The sequence below is a fragment of the Chelon labrosus genome, assembly GCF_963514085.1.
Source record: "Chelon labrosus genome assembly, chromosome: 17".
Taxonomy (NCBI): Eukaryota; Metazoa; Chordata; class Actinopteri; order Mugiliformes; family Mugilidae; genus Chelon; species Chelon labrosus.
This window is the reverse complement of record NC_140350.1, coordinates 6,064,704-6,089,168: the sequence shown is the minus strand read 5'-3', so window position 1 is coordinate 6,089,168 and position 24,465 is coordinate 6,064,704. Positions and strand designations below refer to the sequence as shown.

Sequence of the window (24,465 nt, the reverse complement as noted above, 5' to 3'; positions counted from 1 at the left end):
ATTGGTGATTTTTTCAACCACAAATTATGGTACAACAATCAGCCGTAACATTATGTCCCCTGACAAGTGAAGGGAGTAACACTGATGATTTCATTATTACGACACCTGTCAGTGGGTGGTATATATCAGGCAGCAAGGGAACATTTTGTCCTCAGTGTTGATGTTGGAAGCAGGAAAACAGGCGATTTGAGCAACTTCGCCAGGGGCCAAAGTGCGATTGCTCCAAAACGGCAGCTCTTGTTAACGTGTTCCCGGTCTGCAGTGGTCAGTACCTATCACAAGTGCTCAGAGGAAGGAAAAGTCAACCAGCGAATGAGTCACGGGCTGCCAAGGCTCACTGATGCCTGTGGGGAGTGAAGGCTTGCCCGCGTGATCTGATCCACTGCTACTTCACTACAATAAGAGATGCAAAGAAGTAATATCTGTTATCAGGTTTAAAGTGGAAGGTCACGGTGAATTAGATCAGCGGTGTGGTTAAATAAACATTCAATATACACGGTGAACCCTTTGGTCAACTGAAATCACTTTTATTGTCAATACAGCACATACACTCGAACCGACAGAAATACAAAAGCTTCTCTTGTCCCTTCTTTACAGTGCAGAACAGAATATGCTACAGTAAAACACACACCCCTCACACTTGAAATGACAAACCATGACTGACATCATCTCAGTTTAACACTTTCTTTCATATAGTTAATCAGTAAGTGACCCATTGTGACTTCATGCAAATCATTTATTTTTTCATACAAAGCTGAGTGGATTCAGGATTAACTCGACGTTCAAGCAAGTGTCTAGATGCACGATTCCAGCCCAGACACGTACACTTTCAGCACCTCTTCCATCTTGGCAAGCAACGCATTTGTCCGAGCGACGCGCTCAAGGTCATCCCTCGCTGAATGTGGTCCGACGTCGCAGCAACACAAAACAGACGGTGACGCAACCTCCGAGGCAGAGGCACTAATAACAGCCCAGTGCAGACCCCATGCATCCGCTGGCTCACAATACATCCTCGCGTCCCCTGATTATCGCAACTGGAATGATCTGAGTAGGCTGGAGATAGAAAGGCGAAAAAAGAAGTCGCTCGCGACGATGTTTTCATACCCTGCACAGGTGTGGTAGAGTGGGAGCAGAGGAACGCCACAAAGCTTCTACTTTCAGTTGTGACCACAAGTCAAACTAAAATCCTCACGCTATCGACAAACGGCAACTTTGACAACCGCTCACATTTGCGACTTGACACAACTAAAATGGCTACTTTGACTACTAACATAGAAACTAGCATAACTACCACATAAACAACTGAAAGTGTAACAGATCAGTAGTGACATTTGGGCGACTCTTTTTTTTTTTTTTTTTTTGCTGTCCTCAAAATGTTACATTTACAACAAGGCAACTTGAGAAATCTCCAAATTCACGTACATATATTTGTGGAAATTATATTCCAAAAACAAAAATGCTACAATGCTAACTACCAGCCTGTTACATCTGTGCATGCAACTACAAGCCTACTACAACACTAAAAGAATGACACGCTGATTCACTGGCCCTGAAATGCTCACATGTTTCAGTAAAACAGATGGTAAGTCTTAAAAGATGCATTAAAATGTTGACTTTAAAAAAAATAAAAAATAAAAAAATCTCCATGGTGAGAGCAGGCATTTAGAGTGAAAGGCTAGCTCTGAGTGCGTCTCCGAGGACATTCAGTCGACTTTCTTGCTGCGCAGTCGGAGTGCGTCCAGCGTGTATCTGCAAGCGGACCCGCTGTGCTGCGAGAGGAGAGTGAGGAGCTTCCCGTGGATGAGGGTCAGCAGGGTCTGGTGGCCCGTCGCCCAAATCCGATACCAAGGCCCGTAGAATGGATCCGACACCGCCGGGCACAGCATGTTGTTCAGGTTGACCTCGGTCATCTGGATGAGAACGAGGACAGACGGGTTGGGTAAACACAAAACCTAATGCGACGCTAACAGCAAACTGAATAATAAGCATTATCCAGATGGATGATGAGTTTTTAGCAAATGTCACGCCTGACTTCACTGTACATATCTTTCTAATCACTCAGTTCTGCTCCAAAAGCGACCGCTAAATCGACTGAATGAGCATGTCCTCTAAAATCCTCCACAGTTTATTACTTGAGTGCAGAAACAGACTTGACTGCTGAATCATTCTCATCTTTTTATCACTACATTTTCAGTGCTTTTAAACATCGCTGCTTAATATCTGCACAGAGTGGCAAAAAAAATGACAGGGAGGCAGCTGAAGAGTGACATTATTAAGGCTTATTAACATTCAGCATTCAGAGATTAATGTCTGAATGATTTTGCAATCAAGCAGCCACTATTTGGCTTCTATGTGCATCTATTAAAACCAGAAACACTTTTCTAAAATGGATTAATTGGTGATCACATCCAACTTGTGCTGCTTATTTAGATTTACACTGAGTGGACAAAATAATACCAGCAGTCACACAACAGGAGATCGATCGTGAGGTAACAGGGTGCAGAAATGAGAGCGTGACAGCACAAAGACAGGAAATCTGAACGAGCAGTGGTCTAAAGTAGACCAGCTATTAAAGGCACAACAACAACAACATCGACCTAAATGTATATGAATATAGATAATCATCAATACTAACACAATTAAATACATAAAGCAAATTTGGCGAGGATCTAAAGTGAGCAGTACAAATTAGTAGTGCTTAAAAGTTTCAAAGTTTAGTTTTAATTTTTGTTCAGTGTGTGTAAACTGTATATGTATGCAGGCATGTCTGCATGTGCAAACTACACTAGTGTCTCTGCAAGTACAACAGCTGCATGTGCGCATGCTTATGCTCTGTGAAATTCCTTAACGCATGTCTGTGCATGTACATGACGCTTTAAACATGCAAGCACAAACTCCTGCTAGAGCGTGACTGCATGGGAGGTCTATGATTCGTCTCCTGCACGACGTGTGTTTTGATTCAAGCTCAAACTATCCTCTGACACAGTGATGATACAACACCAAGTCAACTTATAGCTTATCGTTGAATTTAGCACTTTTTATCATGTTGGCAAGGGGGTGCAGTGGTTAGCACTGTTGCTAGCAAGAAGGTCCTGGGTTCAAACCTTGCTGGCTTTTTGCATGTTCTGTCTGTGGTTTTTCCTCTAGGTGCTGCAGCTATGGACACTAACTGTGGACACACAACACTGAGCTGAAAATGACATTTTAATTAATTTAATATTAAAGTCTGTGTGTCTACGTAGTCTCTCACACTCAGCCCTGCAGGACTGTCTATAATGCTCACACTACAAGTGAAAAAAATGACTAAACAGCCCAGCGAGGCTCTCTATAATGACATGTTGCTACAGTGCAAGATGAAGTTATGTTGTCATCTGTTTAAAAATGAACTGGTGAAATAAACACACATGATTGGTGGACCCTTCACTGCGTCACAGGAGTGATATTCTATTGAGCAGGATTTGTAGCTACTTGATTTTTTTTTTTGCAGACAGTACTACAAGAATGCAGATTTTATAAAGTGAAATGTCACACGATGCCCAGCAGAGGGCTCCATCTTACCAGGCCAAGCACCTGCAAGAAGGAGAAGTGATAGAAGAACAGGATGCCAGATGAGAGCAGCGCCCACCACATGTCCCCCAGAGGCTCGGGCTTGTACACACCTGCAAAGAGAATCGGTTCAAATCAATTCTTAAAACGAGACATGAAATGCGTCTTGTGCGCCACCTCTGACCACCCGTTTACTATACATGGGGAAAAGGAACCAAATGCTGTCTCTGTACACTTCCCTATTGATGTGTGCATTGACACGGTGCGAGCACAGCGACATCAGTAACAGGATGTGGTGTCAAACTCGCTTTTCCTGTTTCCTCATGCCTGGTATTTGCCAGAGTAATACAAGAGGATGGCATCAAATTGCTCTCGTTGTGTCGGTTAGACTGTGAAATGAGTTACTTCCTTTTGTCTGCCTCCAGAGTTGTGCTACTAATGAACAGCGAGGCACTTCTCCACGAATTTAGAGTACTGTGCTACCGCCTAACACTGACTAATCTTGCTGTACAGATAACTTCAACTCAGTAATCCCCGAGGGGCAACTTAAAAAAGGCAGTGCAAAAGTGCAAAATGACTATGAGTAGTGTCCACATTAACAACTTTTAAGGAAGATCAATAAATGTATTTAAAGTCTTAGTTATTTTTACACTACTGCCCCAGTATCTGCCACTCGGTGGGGAAATATAGCATGCAGCTGCAGAGGTGGAAATGCTGGTGGTCAAATCTGCAGAAAGAGCGAGATGTATTTTTATACTTTAGAAGCCTTACAGTGTTTGCACTGTAGGCTCTAAGTGGCCTCTGCATCCTGCAGCTATAACCACTGAAGAAGCGGGGGCCATTCTTTTGCCACAGAGGAGCAACAGTAAAAAAATATGTATGTATGTACACATATACATGTATTTTGTAAATAATAAAAAAAAAATAAATACAAGCATTTTATAAGAGTCATCAACAAATTTTTGTTAGGAATAAACAAAGCGCTGACGTGAGCGATCATGCTTGACCTGACAAAGACAAAGCAGGCAAAGACAAGCCCTCCAGTGTCTCACACGTCACTGACGAAAAGGGAAGGCATCCATGGAGAAAAGTCGTCATGGTGTTATGACTTTGCTTGGCTGGCATGTGGGAGCCACATCATTGTGAGGAGAGAGAGAGAGAGAGAGAGAGAGAGGACGTGGGTTTAATTAGTAAATACCAACACCTACCTCCTTTCCTGAATAGATACAGGGGCACCAGGTACAGCATGGAGTGCTGGATGTAGTAGACCTCCTTCTCAAACGGTAGCTGAGGAATAAGCAGAAAGTATTTTAATTCTTCACAACACGCAGGAATGATTGTGGAACTGCAGCCTAAGCAGAAACTCTCTTCTTTAGCAGAATTGCTTTAATGTTGAAAATTAAAGTGCTTGAAGCCCAGGACATTTGGACTCACTTTGACTGATTACAAAGTCGTGACCTAGGATCAACTGGTGTAGATGGACTCAATTCTTATCAGAATGTGAGTCAGGTAACACGCCGTTTGGATTTCATTATGGGCCGTGTTTCAAGGGGTGCAGAGAAACAAAAATACCTCTGCATGTAACCGGATAGTCCTGCAACCAATCAGAGCCACTGTGTTGTAAACTAACTCAGCTGCACGGTGCTCAGATGACCTGTACGACTACATCACCGTCTCTGTCCCGTCCATCACCACATGAAGCCCGCCCATACAGTTTGTCTGGCCCAGCAGATCTTTGTAGCGGTGTAATCAGTTCCCAGAATGTGTAGACGGGGAAAGTCAGATTGCCTTTCAGGCTACACAGGAACAGAATGTGCATGAAAGCAAACACACACTGGGGATATTTGTTCCAATAAACAATGCAGAATCTTTGCCCATATTCAAACAAGACAACTGTTTTTAATGAATAAATCCATTTTAGACACATGTTCCTATAATATTTAATACATTTAATGTGTAACAGTGTTTTTAAGAGAAGGTGTAACTATGTATATCTGATGCAAATCCTTTATTTGTTGGTAGGGTTGTGAATTCACACCTCTGCGTGATTGGACAGTTTTTTCCAATATTAAAATTAGAAAGCCAACCAGACACAAAATGTTCATTGAATTCGAAAACCCCAAAGCAGTTCTGTGAAAATGTACTTCCTTGTTTGCCGTTACTGTTTCTAATCTCAGTGAGTCACAGCATTACATTTCATTTGAGCAGAAAAAGTCGTGTGAGGAAATATCCAGTGTTTATTTGCAGATTCCAACTTAACCGATTACCACGAATGCTAAATAAAATGATCTATAAGATACAGCACATGCCTTTATGTGCCCCAAAATATGAATCTGAATATTTTGACAAGCTCAAAGTGGTTTCGTCAACTGCAGTGTTAAATCCACTGGACAAATGACAAAGAAAACTTTGTTTCTTTCACCTAGTCACCTGAGTGCCGTGGAGTTGAATTTGTTTTCAACAAAGGAGAAGTGAGCTGTTTAGAGTCCACTATCATATCTGTTGTAGCTGTAGATGTTGACAACAAAATAACTTAACAGAACAGATAACAGCGTAACCACATTTGTTTAGAACACTGAATGTCAAATACTTTGTCCCCGTGACTTTAGGACTATCCAGTTGCATGTAGAGGTATTTTTTCTTCAGCATCAGTTGAAACACTTCCCATAATGAAATCAAAAAGTAGTCATACCAGACTGATATTCTTCAGTCCACATTCACTGATCTGAAGAGAAAAAGATAAGAGATCTCTGAAGATCACCGGTTACTCACCAGTCGAGTGTTGACAACAGGGAACATTAAAGCCAGTAGCGCTCCGTTCAACATGTGGACCTGCAGCCTGGAAACATGACAGACACCAATGAGCCAATGATAATAACATAACACATTAGAAAATGTCATTAAAAAGCATTTGATAAACTTTCTCCATCACACCTGCCTCTCCCAGGGAAAATTTTGAGTTCCACATTTCATGCATCATAGCCTTACTGAATCAATTAGTGCTGATGTAAGCACAGAGGAACAGGTGGAGGACAGGGTTAATTATGTGCCGTGTTGCTGAAAGCCAATCAGAGTCTTCCCTGATGCTGTTAGCAGCAGCTGTCTCGTATTGTTTGGCAGGATTACTTCCTTGTGGGAATGTTGATTTTGAAAAGTCAGGTCAGCGATGTTTCAGGGAAGTGGAACCTCTCACCTGATGTCAGTGCTGTAGAGACTTATCATACACGGTTGCTGCCATGATTCTGACAAATCAGTATTTTTAGCTATTCATTCATTAATAGTATCTCATCTCATCTTCTGTAACCGCTTGTCCTGTGAAGGGTCGCGGGGTCTGCTGGAGCCTATCCCAGCTGTCATTGGGCAAGAGGTAGGGTACACCCTGGACAGGTCGCCAGTCTAATCGCAGGGCTAACACAGAGAGACAGACAACCATTCACACCTACATGCACACCTTAGAATCACCAATTAACCTAACCAGCATGTCTTTGGACAGTGGGAGGAAGCTGGAGTACCTGGAGAGAACCCACGCAGACACAGGGAGAACATACAAACTCCACACAGAAAGGCCCAGTCGTCCTGGAGTCGAACACCAAACCTTCAGTGGCGTGCTAACCACCACTCCACTGTGCCGCCAACATTCTTAGTATCATTTAAAACTTTTTTAATCAGTTTTAGCCAGTGGTTAGCACATATCCTTCTATAGCTGCTGCCATCTCACTCTCCATTCAGAGCACACACAGCCTGTCTACTCCTGCAGACAGAGGGAGTGTGACGCTTGTTCACTTAACTTGCACACAGCCAGGTCTAGGAAAAAATGTTTCTTTTAACCGAGATTTATTTCAAGAGGCGCCGGACCGTGTTCAGTATCAAAGCCCATGGAGCTTATGTGTCAAAGTGTGGACCGACATCTATCTCCTCCGACTGTTGTTTTTGTTAAATGAGCCACAATAACTGTTGTGACAGCCAAGGACAGTGGGAAAACAGCAGTGCCGTAGGAATGTCAGCTCAAATAAGCCAGGCTGTCATTCTGGGGGGGCCTCTGGACCTTTTTGGCAAAACAGTCTCCTTCATTCAAATTCAAATTTACTACCTTTATTGATCTGTTGTCACCTTTGCACATAATTTGAACTAAATTCACTGAACTTTTGAGTAGCTTTAAGCACTACTCTCTGTCTAAATCAATACTCCTCCTAAATCAATAGGAGACATAGCCAATTATTTGATATACTGTATAAGGGCTGGCACAACTCAACTATACAAGTATAATATGTTGATCTGCATGGAAGAGTCACAATGTTTACGCCCAGACAGTTCTGTCCGATTGGTATCTGGGAGTCGCTATTGCATCCTCATCAGTTGTTTCTCAGAGAAGAGCTCTGGAAAGACTCTTTCCAGTGCATTACAGGTTGTAAGCAAGTTTGTTTTATGTGTTTATAGACCTATAAAACTAAACCATACAGATTTCCGTCAACCATTAACTGATAAAAAATACAGGTACATTTCCTGTTTCAATCTGCACAAGTAACTGAAGTTCAGTCTTTGTCAATTAATTTATTAGTCTATGTCTGTACATGTATCCACACATGATTATATTAATAATATAACATTAACAAATAAGTATCCAGAGTTTGAAAGTCTGTATTTTAAAATGCTAAAAAAGTTATTCTGCAGTCACAACATAGTAAGTTTGCTTTCTCCTCACATACAGTCTGTAGCTTTTTAGCCTGATTAACAAATACAAGGAGATGAAACCAGCGGGACAGAGTCCAGACAGAAGCACTCTCTCTTTTATGGATACAGACGCCTATGTGTTTTTGCTGCTGATTTCCACTGATATACGAGCTGCAATTAGAATGCAAAGCAGGAAGAGACTACTGAATGTGAACAGGCAAGTAAAATGCTGTTTATTCCTCTCACGTCATAGTTGTATCTTTACTTTTTTTAAGGTCACAAAAGAGAGTTCTGATTTTGGGATTTTTGGATTATTCAATTCGATGACAAACTGAAATGGTGTCATTATGGGAAATCTACCGAACCACTAAACTTTTCCTGGAGGACCCAGTTGTGATCGGTGGAAAGAAAAGCCTTTAAAATGGAGGTAGAAGTATCATGACTAGTTACTTTTGAGGCCTAAACAACAGCACACCAAACTGCTGGCACATAGAAACCAGAAGCGCAACTCTGAGCTGGGAGGCTAAGAAGCTAGAAAGAGCAATGAACTGCCATACAGAGCAGGCCTATCCTGAACTTCACTGATCAGTTGGTCTATTTACATATTTATTCTATAGAATAAAGAAGAAAAGCCTTCTGGGGGCTATTTAAACAGTGACGTTTATTTTTGTCACTTCTGCTTACTAGAATGTGCACAGATGGCCGACCATGGCTTGGCGCGTCATGGCCCTTAGGGAGGTAACATTTCAGTTGGCAGAGAATAATTGACACATGTCATTTATTGGCATTAAACATTAGGAGCCAAACTTGCTGAAGTCATGCTCTCACAACCATTCTGACAGTTTGTACTGGTCTCAGACTTTTTGCAAGAGGCTTGGGTTTTTTTGCATAATGTATGTGATGCAAGAGCACTGTGTGTCAGCAACACACAAGGTGCACTTTGTCTTGAAAATTTCTGGGGGTGTGTGTGTGTGTGTGTGCAGACAATTCAAGAAGCTTTTTATGTAATTGATTTAAATAGGTCTAGAAAGGACATTGTCAGTTTCTGCTTTAGGAATTTGATTCTGAAGCTCGGTTCCTCTATCTCAAATCTTTGATTCCATTTTAATTTATCTATTTTGTCAATAATAACTTCAGATTATTCTGTCTGACTTTTGTCCTTAACAGGCTGTGTTATCTTTGAGTTGTTGTAATATGGTTTTGTTTCTTTTTCCTTGTTTCAACTGTGTTTGTTAGGAGAAAGTAGTAGAAACCTACAGAAATATAAAATGTAGTAGCAGCAGGATTATTACTTCTGTTCATTTCTCAGCCACTATCTGCTTCCTTTCTTGTTGTCACTGCTATATTTATCTATTTTTGTCGTATGAGACTTGTGAACTCATTTTGCTAAATTCCTCATAGCACCAGAAGCTCTTGCACCTCTTGGGCAGAAATTCACACTCTCTCTTTCATCATTCCTCCAGTTGTAGTACTCATGCAGATCATGGTTTCCAGTATCTATATACACCAATCAGGCAGAACATTATGACCACCTTCCTAATATTGTGTGTCTCTTCTTCTTCTATCGCCAAAATAGTTGTGACTCATCAGAGAATGGACACAGAGTGTCCTGTGGTGTCTGGCAACAGAATGTCATTAGTGGGGGCCTTTGGGTCCTATGGGTTGTGGAGAAGGGCTTCTGTGGATCATCCCACAGATACTTGATCAGTTTGGGATCTAGTGAATTTGGAGGCCAGGTCAACGCCACGATTTTTATTTTTTAGTTGTTCCTAAAGTGATTTTGTGTGTGTGTCTGTGTCAGGCTGCATCCTGATGGGGGTGTTTGCTGCCATCAAGGAGTGTCATTGCTATGGGGTGGGGGTGTCTGGTCTGGTCTAGGTGGGCGCTACATGTCAAAGTAACATCCACATGAATGCCAGGTTCAAAAGTTTCCCAGCAGAACATTGGATTGTCACAAGATGATCAATGTTATTTACTTCTCCTGTCAGTGGTTTTAATGTTGTGGCTGACTGGTGTGTGTATATCTATATACAAGGTCCAAAAAGACTAGTTAGTGACCAGGCGAGCGTACAGTCATCTTGGATGATTGCTTCCAGCTATTCTAAAACTCTGACATGGCTTTTAAGAACTTAAATAAGTGGATTATGGTCATGAGGATCAGCAGATCTTGGATGAGTCAGTTGATCTTGGATCTTTTAAGCGACATGCAGAAAATGGGCCCCCAAACCCCTGATCATATTCTTGTGATTTAAGCATCTGCTATTATTAATGGTTGGGTCTGTCTGCATTAGCCATCCATGGCAATAACTCTTTATCTTGATCTCATCTTATCCACCATTCTGCACTGGGTTCATAGCAGCATGTCACTGATATCAGCCTCACCGTTCACTGTTGGATCCACTACAGCTGTATCAGAGCTTTACATGCATCCATATGCTTTTCTGACAAAGTAGCTGCTGAAGAGGTGCTGCAGTATTAAAGAGCACTTGATTTTACCATGACAGCCACAGGTGTCAATAAATCAACCAGGACTGAAATCCTTAAGCCTTACATATTTAAATGAGTGTGCGTGGTTTGTTTCATGCTATTATCGTCGTAACTGATGGCATTTGCAGAACAACTGGTGTGCAGCTCCATGTGCATTTCTTCCACATAAAGTCCCATTACAAATGTCATCACAAGATTTATTATGGTGTACTTTTTACATAAATCAAATGAAGTGCATTGAATGAACATTTCACCAGTGGATACATTGTAAAGCATGTGAATAGTAATTATTATTTCTAGTGATGACAATATGTTTTCCAAAAATTCTCATTACAGTGCTGCATGTTTCCATTTCAGGTAAGACACGGCTGCAACAGCTTGATAAAACTGCTGTCCCTCACCGCAGTTGTTTCTTGTGCGACTCCCATGGGCTATGGCAACGGAAAGTGACCCTGCTTGTAGTTATTTCTGAGTAAATCCCACTGGCAAAAACACAGTCATGACTCCTGAATAATTAACTGCCCAGACCGGAGGAGTTATGGAGGACAGGGGACTATAAATCCAAACAAATGCAATACAATAATGCTCTGTGAAAACCCAATTTACCCCGCAGAAGCATCCAAGTAATTACAATCAATGCCAACGACAAGGGCATTTTATATGGAAATTAAATCCATGTTTAATTTGATTCCGTCTGCACAATCAGTTCATATTACAATGAAGATTTGCATTCGTGACAGTTAGCTCCTATGGTAGCAGCTTGAAAGTGAGTGCACATGGCTGAAGGATGCAAGAAACTGAATTGCCTTTGTACTGTAATGTGTACTCACCTACATACAACCATGGCTGTTTTACTTGGTGGACAGGCCAGCAGGAAGATCTGTTAAGGAAAGCAGAGAGAAACTCATTTTGTGAAAGGTTGAGTGCCGCAAGTAGTAGAAAATGAAATCACACCTCTAAATCTGTGCTAACATAATAAGAGCCTTCAACAGAATCTCCTGCAGGCGTCAGTAAGTCGCTTATTGCTTCAAATCAAGAAAAACTAAATACAGGACTCAGGAAAGACACACAAGAAGAATTGGAAAGTGCTACAATGGCTGCCAGATGTTGGCTTTAATGTATCTCACTGAACTGCCGATGCAAACAATCTACAACCATTGTCTACAACTTATCAGAGAGAGAAGAAATAATCAGTTTGTGTTGGAGAGCAGCATGGATACAAGTCTAGATTAAATTCAAATCAAAATCCAATTTAAATTCACAGCTACAAAAGTAGGCTGATGATATTTTGTTTCAAATCTAAAGGAGAAGAAAGCAGTTGAAAATGATTTTCTAACACCTTTCCATTGTCAAAAGACATCTATATCAAGCAGCTGGCTTTGTTCCTGAATGAGAACATAGGTTACATTGCGTCTAGCAATCTGTGCACTGTGACTGGCCTCTGGGGCCTGGACAGTGCTGGAAACATGGATTGGTTCAAAACACCATCTGACACAAGAAAAAGTTGGTTTGCCCGAAGGCTGGGAACAGAATTACAAGAAAGCTATTGACCTGATATTTGTTGTACAACTACCCACTGGTCTGTTTTCCTTTTTCTTTTTTTGGCATATGTCTTAGAGATTGATCTGCTGCACACCTATCAACTTGGATTATCCGCAGTATGAACACAACTGAGAGGAAGCAGGTTTTTCAGAGACCCTCCAATACAGAAAACATGTAGCACAGTGTGGGATTCATTTAAAAAATTTTGAATTTCTGTATATTTTTCTCTCTATACATCTTTCATCTTTTTCATCATTTTTTTTTAACATGCACTGACTGCATAAAATGTATTCCATTGTTAAAATCTGCTTGCCAAGTTCAACATTAAATTAGCAAGAAATTACCAAATAAATGATCAAAAATCAGTTGTCTAAAGTGCATTAAGTTTTTATTTTTGTTTCATTTTCAATGTGATTTAACAGCGCCAATTTAATGCCTTACTTCTTCATTTGCAGGCTAGCTCAGGAACTGCTAATGCCTTTAGCCAGAGCGGCAACCATTCAAATGTACAAATGCAGCTGCTGTGAATAATCACTGCTCTTCAATTAGATGCTGAACAACAATAAACCCAGCCTAACCTGTTGACTGGCTGGGTGTGTAGAAAAACACGTTTTGTTAACGTTTCGGCTTAAGAGAATAAAGAGGATTAGTTACAGTGTCTGTATGTGTATATACAGTATTTGCTATGCTCTGAATTTTTTACATTCTACAGGAGTCGTTCAGTTTTTTTTTTTTTTTTTTTTTTAAGAAAAACAATGATTTTTCACAGCCTGATCTTCACAGCACATATTTGTGGAAGTGTATGATGGCATGGACAAAGGAGCATTCTAAGGACCTCAGAAAAAGAGCTGCTGTTGCTCATCAGGCTGGAAAAAGCCACAAAAACCATCTTTAAAGAGTCTGGACTCCACAGTCAGACAGATTGTGAAGATTGGGTTCTCTTCACTGAGGTTTTGAGTCATTTTCATGCAGAAAGCGGCAGTGTATGTATATTTATTAAGTATATATACATATGCTGTATGTACAGTATATCTTATCAAGATTCAAGACTCCCAGACTTTATTGTGCTAGTGTGAGCACAGTGAAATTGCAACTGCATTGGTTTCCAATGGTTCATTAATATTTAAGACCTTACACTTATGGATGTATGTACATATGTATCTTACACTAATGTGTTTATTAATTATAGTTGAACGAAACTGAAAATCAGTGTAAAGCAACTATTTTCAATAAGTACATGGTGTGATATGCTGTCAAAGGATGACAGGTATTATGTTGTACCCAAAACATATTTTGCTCTCACACTATGAGCTCACAGTACAGAGAAGTGAGTACATGCTGTTCATGACAGCAGCGCAAGTCTGGGCTCCAGCAGTGACATCAGCTCTGCATCCTTTTTACTAGACACAGGAGAACAAACATGGAAATCGATTTCCTGCAAATTATTGAGCCAGCTGCTTTAGTCAATAAGGACCTTCCTGATTGGTGGTGCTTGTAGGTACACAGTGAGACTGAGCAAATAATCTTACAGTAATGACAATGCTGATCAGCCAGTATGAGACTATGGAAATCTAGGCCTATTCAGAACAAATCAGGGAAATCCACTCTGAGTGTAGAACTAGGATTAATCCCTGTGTGGGATGCGGGCCCATGAACTCATGATCTTATTTGCAGGTGAGAGGGACTACTTAAGTGTAATCCAATACTGTGTGCCGTTTATTTGAGGAGAAGTTACTAGGCTTTTATTAGATGTTCGTCTGATCCACTGTGACATCAGGGACTACTAAGCATGCAGAGTGGCACTTCACGCAAGTGTCAGCTAAAAGGATTAACACGCTGCTTAAGATAACTTTTGTTAAGATGACATGTCGTCCAAATGTTTAAAATATTCAGCAGCTGTCTTTGTAATGACGTGTTAATTATGACTATGTCAGATTTTCACTAAAATCTTTACTTTTTGATTCAGAGGTGTCTGTCTCTTTCATGAAAGGGGAAGAATAGGTCCAAATACAGTAGGGAACATTGCTCTCAACTGTGCACTGATGTTAATGTGTTCTTTGACTATTAATTAGTGGGGGTGCAGTGGTGTGCGTATGCATTCAAAATCATTTTTTAAGCAAGTATTGGCCAGTTCTGTATGACATTTCTCCATTGCAGTATGCTGTTAGCCCCGGTTATTGTTCATGATCTATAGGGTGCTAGATGCGTTAGCCCTGAACGCTTAGATTATGTGCCAAACTTTATCAGATCTGTAGGATGCGTCAAATACCACTGCATGCTGAGATGGTGTTTTGATTGGCCTCCCTGCAGCCAGAATATGTGACTTCTCTTCTCACATTTTACAATTAGCAAAACCACAGCGTTTTTTTTTAACAAGATGGAAAGTGTTTCTTTGGGCTCGTTCTAAAGCTGAAGGTTATACTGACGTTTACACTGATGGCTTCAATGTAATTTCACGTCATTATGAATATATTGCTCTTATTTTATGTATATTATTTATAGAGTCTTTTCTTCTTGAATAGAAGCAGTATTTGTCTGTCTCAACTGTTACTAGCAAGTATGGCCAATTAGGTATTTTGGAATAATTTTGTTTCTGAACAACAACAACAACAAAAAAGGGTTACACTATTTATTTCCCTCCGTTGTACATACTGAACTGCGACAGGTTCAAGCAGAACTGTCACTTCTGTGTGCTGTTACACTCCTAATTAGAACGCTGACAGGAGGCGTCTTTCTGACACGTGTGAAGTGTTGAACAGCATGACTATTAAGGGGTGAAACATACACTTTTTACACAGAACCCTTCCAGGGAGCCTGTTTGAAGTGACAAAGAGAAGATGTGGTGAGCAGAATGAATTTGTCCCAGCATAACAAATTGTGCTGGTAAAACATTTATCGTGTTGTTGGGATTTTGCAAGAAGAGATTTAATTAATACGAGAGACTGTCCTGTTTTTGTATGTGAGGAATACACCAGGTCTATTCCTCAGGTGTACTGATACTCCCTTGTTGAAAAGCTCTGCAAAAACTTTTCATTGAAGGCGCTCTAGTGTTTTCAGGTCTGAGCGTTGAGGGCTCATTGAGCTTTATCATACATTTTGTTGCAGTGGGATTTCTCTATTACCTTGACACAGAGTAGTCTGTGTTACTATAGCAACCTAAAACACAGGGCTTTGTTGCATTTCCACTCCTCAAAGTTATCATTTGCATTCGCCTCAAATGACAAACATATAGTAGAGGACCTGATATTTGAAATGCAGTGGATATAACACATCCACGCACACCCGTTGAAACAGGTTTTTGATGTATAAATAACAAGAGGCAAATTCGTCAGTCTGTGGAGTCAGTGACCTTGGCACACCCTGACCTGGGAAGATTCACCCGCTCTTCTTTATGATAACGTTCCTAATTGCGAGTATCTCCTTTGCATGGCCCTCTTCATGTTCTCAGACATTTTGTATAGGGTTTAGGTCTGGGCACTGGCCATCTTTTGTTGCTTTGCATGTGTGTCTGGGATCACTGTCTGAAAGCTGAACGTTTTCTTAAGTTTCAGTAATCATGCTGTCCGGATTGTGCAGTTCCCGAGATCGACCAGTGATTGCCAGTAACTGATGCTTTTGCCAAATTCAAGATGCATTCATTAACTTATTATTATTACACTTCTATTCAATTTTTGCCCCACACATAGGCATTTGAGCAAAGAACTGTGTCAGCTTTGTGTACGGTGTCTACACTGAGCTATCACACAACCAGTGAAAACAGTGGGGAGGATTTCTGTCTGTTCGTGTGACATTACATTTGAACTTAAACTAAATTTGCAATAAGATGGATACAGATCAGTTACCATTTATCCTCTCCAAACATTTTAGGCCATCAACGTGGATATAATAATGATAATAATAATAACCACAACAGCAAAGTGATAAAATGTATTTGGTGTTTCTGATATTGTACCCCCACTGCATTGGGTATTGGCACTCTAAAAGGGTGATAATAGGACTATTGAGAAACTTGCCCATCCCTTTTGTTGACTTGAAATAATATCAAACTAATGTGATTAAAAAGACAAACATTAAAGAAAGCATTACACTCAAGAGTACTCCACCACCACCTCAAAGATCAACCACCTTTGTTATCATCCCTGTACCCTAGCATCTGCAACACGCATTAAAAATCCAGCTCATAGACTCCACATGGATGATCTAACTTATGAGAGTCAAGCCAGCCCTGACAATGTTATTGCAGCATTACAGACGCTATTAAATTAATGGTTGTTTGTCCCTATGAAATACAATTTAGCTGAAGGAATAGAGGGCTGAAACCATCAAATTTCCCATTTCCTGTTGCTGGTCTCCTTACTGTCTGCTTACTGTAAGGCCTGGGCTGACGAATGAAAACAAGAAGCAGCGTCATACGAAAGAAGACCTGTGTTATCATATCTTATGAGATGGTGGCCACAGCGAGATGCAAGGAAAGTAGGAATTCAGGAAGACGGCAGACTAAGGGCCCGTCCACACGGAAACGCAAAAACGCCGAAACGCATAAGTTTTTCATCGTTTTGGCCTTTCGTCCACACGTATCCTGTAAACGCATTGCCCTAAAACGCACTTTTCTGAAAACGGGTCCCAGGGTGGAGAAATTCGAAAACGCAGCTCTTGCGTTTTCATGTGGACGGCGAATACGGGGAAAACGATGACGTCATCGCCACACTCCCGAGCAGCCTTCCACCTCCCGCGAGACGTCTCGTAACAACATCAACAACAATGGCGGACTACATGCTAGTTTTCATGCTGGAGAAGATATTGAGCCTATTAGGGTTACTAGGGCAAAATATCATGCTCCTGTGCCACCACGCTGAGCAAAAAAGGCGATTTATAAACAGCGCTCAAGATTTATGCGCATGCTCCGCATCTTCCTCTCCATTTTTGGTGAATTTCTGAAACCGAAACAGCGCCACTTATAGGCCTGGAATATGAAGTAGCGTTTTCGGTCGTGCTGAAACGGATCCGTGTGGACGCGGATTTTCTTGAAACGATGATCGAAAACGGAGAGGGAAAAGACCGTTTTCGTACGTGTGGACGGGCCCTAATACAACCATCTCTGGAAAAAACAGTGCAACGCTATAAACTACAGAAAAACACTCACAGAACTTTCAGAAATATGCAGCTCATGGTGACTTGGCCTGATAATAATAAGCCAATTAGTTTCAAAGTGAAAGTAGAGCTGAAATGGTTTACAAGGAAATAGCAGTGGTTTATTTGTAGATTGAAAGACCTCATTACTGATAAACCACATTTCCTTTTTACGAGTAGAGTCATAAAATGATCACTGTAAAGAGCTTTCTGCGTTATCTAAATGACTCGGTCAACAATATGCTGGGCCGTGTTTATGTCTTCAGCCAGTGAAATAAATGGGGCTATATGCGACAATGACGGTAATACTACACGTCAAACTGTGTGTGTCCATCCAGTGTTGCTGCAGAGGTCTGTTTTGTAGGGGTGTGATAAGTTGATGTATCCCTGCAGTCCACAGAAATATTCAACATTAACCTAGCTGCTATGTATCGCTGTTAAAAAGATCAGTATCTTCAGTCGTGAAGATCTACAAGGAAAGAAAGTTCACTTGATAAGAGGGCAGTTTGTACACCTTACCCATCAGCCCTCAGGAAATATTTAACTGCTAGCTCTAAGGAGAACATTGGAGTAAGTGATGAGCCACTTGCACAGCACATAAACTCTACGCTGTACATCAAATTTCACCAACATTTATCCGTGAACACCTATAATGTTCGACAGTATTTCTACAGTAGTGTTAAATACAAATATTCATTCATTCATGAATAGCATTGTTCCTGGCATATTCAAATCAGACTGGACCGATATAGAGAACAGGGCTTTCGGGTTTCAAACTGTCGGTTGCTGGGGCGTGTCAACGTAATCTGTCATGCAGATACGTCCGTTTGCGTGAAATACACTGGTAAATGGCAAAGCCTTCAACTGAAAAAGCCCACACACTATCGCCGAAAGCGTGAGACATCTATAAACGGAATCCTGATAAAATGGACGCTTTGTAAAAATAAAACGGCCTTCCACAGCCACGCAGCCGCTGTGCACGAGCACCTCAACAGAGAACGTCCTGGGGCTTTCTGACCTTAAAAAGACAAGTCAGAAGGATAGGAATTTGCACCAATACTGCGAGTTTTGTCTCATTCTTGGTCATTGGCCAATGCCTTGGAAGTGTCGTTGCACATTACCTCAGCATGAAAGACCAAACTCTTCTTATTTACCCGACACACTTGAACATCCTGACCTCTATAGTCTGGAAATATGCTGCTCTCTACTTCAAACCTGTTTCAGACTATTTTGCATTTCTGCCAACAATACTACAGAGTACTTTATTTGAATTGCTGTCAAAACTACATATTACTCTTATACTTCTGAATTTGTTCACTTGGGTTTATGCAATACTCTTTATATACACTGTACTCTGCACGTAATATTTGTAACCATAACCACTTTTATCTGGTCAGCACCATCTACTTGCTGACAGCAGCATATAAACTGTACCTCCTAATACTTCCTAATTAGGTCTACGTTAAATCAGTTTTCATTTTTGTGATGAATAGTATCATAAGGTACAAGTTAAAGTCTACTGGTAGAAGTCATCATTATTCAGAGGTAAGTTGACCCAAGAAACTGAAAAGAAATCATTTCTATTTTTCCTAAAATTACACCCACAAAAATCAGCACTACGCCCTCAATATGCCGACTGGTCCATCGCCTCCAAACTACGTGATGTCTGTTTGTTTAAAGAGCCCCACCCGTATCCAGTGGACTCTGGGAAAATACGCGACAGTAAACCGATCAGTCAGTGATCAGTGGGACGTCTCTCAGTGGGGCGACGCGACTGCTCTTGTACCACAGGGCAGAAAACACACCAGACATCTGCGTTGTCAGATGTGAAGCATCCGCTCATCAGTCACCACACGCCGAACCCCTAACCCCCAGCGGGGACTCTCTCACCTCGTAGTGCGCGGTGCTCGCTCGCTTTGTGTTTCTGATGTGCGCAGACGCTCTGTGCATGGCAAATCATTATTTTTCCACGATGAATGTATTAATGAGACTGAATTTTATATAAAAAAAAGCAACGCCTCCCAAGATTACAGTGGCGTGTGTGTGTGCGGTTCAGGACAATCCGAAAAACCACATCAGTATTCAGTGTATTAAGTAATAACATCACTGATCCTGTGAAGTTTGTAAAATGTGAAGGATTCCTTAACAGTAGCCATTACTAAGGAAATATTTAGCTAACAGGCTGCTGTAAACTAACACTGACAGGAAAGAAACCTGTGGCAGCTCAGTCAAGTTGATGCCTGTGCCGACTACCCAGCAACTGTAATAACTTCGACAATAACAACAACACTTGACTCTTCACATCTCACTAGACATCATGGGAAGATTACAGAACCTGACACATTTCATTCCTTAAAGTGTCTCATAAAACTCCTCACTGTTCTGGACTCACTATTGTTACCAGATCTTAACAAGGCAGCTTGACGATCCACGCAGTCCTAATTAGATGTTCTCATCTGAGGTTTCCATCGCATCTGACAGCGATTAAAGCAAACCAGCCACACCCACATACTGCTGATCCAACATGAGGAACTTGTAATGTCGGTGTGTTCGGGGGAAACAAAGACGGATCCGAAAAAAACAATCACCGCTGCTCAACTGTCTAAAATGCAAAACTTATTACGTCACACTCAAGTCATCTAGAAGAAATCCTAAGAATGCACCAACAAGCCCAGAAACATCACCGCTAACAAAGCAAGAATGTGCAAAACGCTTTCTGCCCCACCTCGCCGTGGCCTCATTACCTGCAATACCAAACACACTGAACCAATCCCTGCAGAGAAGGCCTAGCTGTAAAACTAGATTTTTGAGTTAAGTGTTACAAAAGTGAATCAGAAACAGTGCCGACTTCCTATTTAAAATTATTTGGTTTAATTTCCTGTTCTGACCACACTCAAGCGTCAGCAAGCATGAAGAAAATCACAGATATCTTGACCCTAGTCACCGTAAATCAAGGACATGCTGCTGCCATCAGTCAGTTCACTGCAGCCTGTAATTCATCAGTGTCCAATGGTTATCACACTCCCGTCACGCAATTCACAGTGACCTGTTGCCATTACTTATGGCGTGCAATCTCATATCATGAAGGCCAAGCAACAACTAAGTGTAAATGAAAAAGAGCGCACTGTATACTGTAACGTATAAACGCGTATAAAAAGACCTTGCTGACTTTGATTATCATGTTGTGTGATTCAGACTCTAAACTATCTATCTAACCAGTGAGAAATAAAATTTACACAGCTTTGAAACTGCTCGTAACCCCACCTCATCCAGTCATAAACAACCATAACATAACATCAGATGACGCCCAGCTCACGTTGCACACCTGAAGGCATGAACTTGAGACATCGTGTCTTCCCCCCCTGCACAACAAGGCCGACTCTGAAACACAGGCTCAAACCCAAGTGTTTGAAACGACAGCCTCTACTGCGATGTGCACGTTCATTTCTTCTGTCTCTGTGTAAAGAAACTTTGCATATACTATATATATATAAAAAAAAAAAAACTCATCTATATTGTCCTTAGTCTTGTTTTTAATGCTAGATCAGCCAGGTTTTACTTTGTGACAGCTGTTTGATTCGGCAAATAGGTGTATAACTAAACAAGGTAACAACCCAAGTAAACACAACCTGTCACCTGTTCACACATCAGAGTCAAAGGCAAACTGAAACAGCGCGTTTGTCACATCTTTGTAGTGCAATCGTGTAGCTCAAGGAAGGAAGCACAAAGTAAGTTTGTAATAGTCATCGTGGTTGAAAGTGGGTGTGATCAGATCAGTATTTAGCTGATGAAAACGGTGCCAACTTCTCAGCCCGTAAACCACCAGTGGAACCTGTCAGTGTGTGTGCAATTAAAGCAGTGTAGTACATCTTCAAATAGGTTTGATGGTGATGATTAACTTCCCCACAGACATGGCTCACCTGAATCATGGTGACGACATGACACGGATTCAGCAGGTAGATCACAGTCTTGGTCGCGAACTTGAACCCGACCTCCACTCCAAAAGTCATGCAAAGGGCAACCAGCAACAGGTTCTTTCCCAGGCTGTCCTCTTTCGCCCTCACGCCGTCTTTCCCGACCGCTCGAAACTCTTTGGAGACGTTTATCTTCCTCAGCGACACGGCGATCTCCACCAGGGAGATGAGGAGGATGATGAGACTTTCGCCGATGCGCTGCTGGGGCGTGAGGAAGGCAGCACACTCGGGGCCCCCGTTGCCCTCGAACTTCGGGTCCACCCCGCCGTAGACCCAGTCCAGCAGGCTGTATATGTTATATCTGGACATATTCCTCTTCTCGTGTTGGAAAAGATACGAACAAGATGGAATAAAAGACGTCACACTGACTTCTTGGCGAAACATGAACTGCAAAATTTCCCTTTCGTCGTTCGCCTTGAGAGGTAGACATGTACCCACCGCCTTGGTGGTTGTGAGCTAGCTAAACCGACTCTACCTCATCCACACACGGAGGAGGAACTTCAGTTGGTGACTGCAAGCAGTTTGTAGTCAAGACTACCGGTAGCTGGTGGTGGTGGCGGTGGTGGTGGGCAGTGACAACGAGCCTCCTCTCTCACGACCCTCACACGCGTAGCAAACAAGCTAGCAAACGTTTCCTTTCAAACTAGCAGCGGCATTATATGAAGCAAGCAAGCATGCTGGCTACAAGCACCTAGTCACATCAACCTAGAAAGCCGTTTATACGAGGACGAGTTAGCGTGTGTTAGCAATAACGCGGACGCCGCATAGGTAGCTAGCTAGCCCAGTTAACAAGCCTGACTGAACATAGGACGGGCGTGGTGTTTTAAACCCCGGGTTTAGTCTTGCAGGCTCAACACAAATTTCAGGCAAACTCGAGTGAAGAAACTAGTGTACTTGTAGTAAAGTGACGCAGAGAGAGTTAGTTTTCCTGCTTGTTGAATTTCCATACTAGTTAACACATTTATAAAGCTCGGGCTTACTTTGAAGTAGAGGTTGTGAGGTTGGCTCTAAAATAAAACGTTATATATGTTAGTTTATAAACTTTAACATATGAACACGCGTGATATGAACAAGTTTCGTATGTCGTGCAATGTAATTATAGCAAATCTTAAGTATTTTTGCTAATTTAAGAGATTAGCTTTGTTTAACGCGCCTCTCACGCTACCTGAGAGTCTAATCTGAGGGTTCCAAAATCACTTGACGAAGAAGACACCCGTGATGCTAGGGGACGGTGCGTTCAAGAAAAATCCGGACTCTTCCAACCTTCCTCCTGTCGCATTTGAGTAACACTGTCATTTTCAGTGATTACACACCATGGAGATGTTTCTATGCTAAACCTCCATTTCTTCCACAGCACGTGTCAAGGTTTCTTAAACTAAATAAAAATCACTTTCATTTTACCACATGTGGGAGTAATGCAATTGGATATTAAAAACATGATTATGACTTTGATTAAATTTCCTTCTCCACAGGGATACATCTGTGCTAAATGTCATTTACTTCAATGGAATTCATAATAAATGATACTCAGATGGGGTTCTTGATACTTATTATCAGCAAGAGGACTTCTGAAGATATACTATCTGATGTATGTGGTATATAAATATATATACACACACCGATAAGGCATAACATTATGATCACTTTCCTAATATTGTGTTATTGTGTAGGTCTCCTTGTGCCTCCAAAACAGGTGTGACTCCTCAGAGAATGGCCTGTGCTGTCAGGCAATAGAATGATGTTAGTGGGGGCCTTTGGGTCCTATGGGTTGAGAGCAGGGGCCTCGGTGGATCATCCCACAGATACTTGATCAATTTGGGATCTAGTGAATTTGGAGGGGGCGGCACAGTGACGAAGTGGTTAGCACTGATGCCTCACAGCGAGAAGGTCCCGGGTTTGAATCCATGGGCCAACTGGGCCTTTCTGTGTGGAGTTTGCATGTTCTCCCTGTGTCCGCGTGGGTTCTCTCCGGGTACTCCGGCTTCCTCTCACTGTCCAAAGACATGCTCATTAGGTTCATTGGCGATTCTAGATTGGCTGTAGCTGTGAATGTGAGTGTAAATAGCTGTCTGTCTCTCTGTGTTAGCCCTGCGATAGACTGGCGACCTGTTCAGGGTGTACCCCGCCTCTCGTCTGATGATAGCTGGGATAGGCTCCAGCAGACCGCGCGACCCATTCACAGGAACAAGCGGTTACAGAAGATGAATGAATGTCATGTTTTTGTACAGTGTCCTTGTGAGTCTTGAAAGGCGCTTGTAAATAAAATGTATTATTAATGTTATTATTATTATGTCAGGCAACACCTTGTGTTGTTCTTCATGAGTTGTTCCTAAAGCATTTTTGTGTGTGTGTCTGTGTCAGGCTGCATCCTGCTGGGGATGGCTGCTACCATCAAGTAGTGTCATTGCTATGAGGTGGGGGTGCCTGGTCTGGTCTAGGTGGGTGGTACATGTCTAAGTAACATCCACATGAATGCCAGGTCCAAAGATTTCCCAGTAGAATATTGGATTGTTACTAGATGGTCAATATTAGCAAATGTTCACAAAATGTTTTGTTGCTGCCCATTTAATTAAAAATTGTCTTAAAGCCCACCACCAGATAAGATGCAAAACTCTTGAATTAAATGAATGAAAGCAATTTTGAGTTGTGTATTAAAACACATTTTTTAAAAAATCATTTTATGATACATATCCCAAAGCAGGAGTTCCCCATAACAAGTTATATGCTAGTAGAAGCTCATTACTTTTGGAAGAAAGCAGCCATCATCTTGACTATCAAGAGACTTGTTACTTGCTCAGTTTCTTTCTTTTCTTCTGTCCTCTGAGTCCCTACAAATACAGTACATGGTTTTTGATTATAATATTTCTTTTGAAATAATTTCATGAAGGACCAGGCAGCATGGTTGAAGTGAATTACAAAATGCACACTTTCCAACATCAAACTCCACAGAGAACCCATTTACAAGCTGGTTTCCCTCCACCCTTGTTTGGTATTGTGTTTCCATCGTAGCAGGGGGTAGTGACGTATGTGATCTCCACACTAATTGGTTTGGAATGCACTTCAGTGAAGCCAATATGTTTCACAAACACAGCAGGGGAAATGGAGCAGGGTGCTG

The 24,465-nt window shown here is 41.6% G+C and overlaps 1 protein-coding gene across 1 annotated transcript; it reads right to left on the bottom strand.

The window, feature by feature from the left end:
* Nucleotides 1-428: 428 nt before the first annotated feature.
* tmem164 (transmembrane protein 164) lies at nucleotides 429-22,757 on the bottom strand. The gene is made up of 6 exons (XM_084564698.1): nucleotides 21,297-22,757; nucleotides 11,535-11,584; nucleotides 6,319-6,385; nucleotides 4,755-4,833; nucleotides 3,559-3,659; nucleotides 429-1,910 (listed from the first exon to the last, which is right to left on the bottom strand). Exons 1-6 carry the CDS (start codon nucleotides 21,732-21,734, stop codon nucleotides 1,704-1,706), a joined length of 942 nt encoding a protein of 313 aa, XP_084420824.1. The 5' UTR covers nucleotides 21,735-22,757; the 3' UTR covers nucleotides 429-1,703.
* Between the last annotated feature and the right edge of the window lie 1,708 nt (nucleotides 22,758-24,465).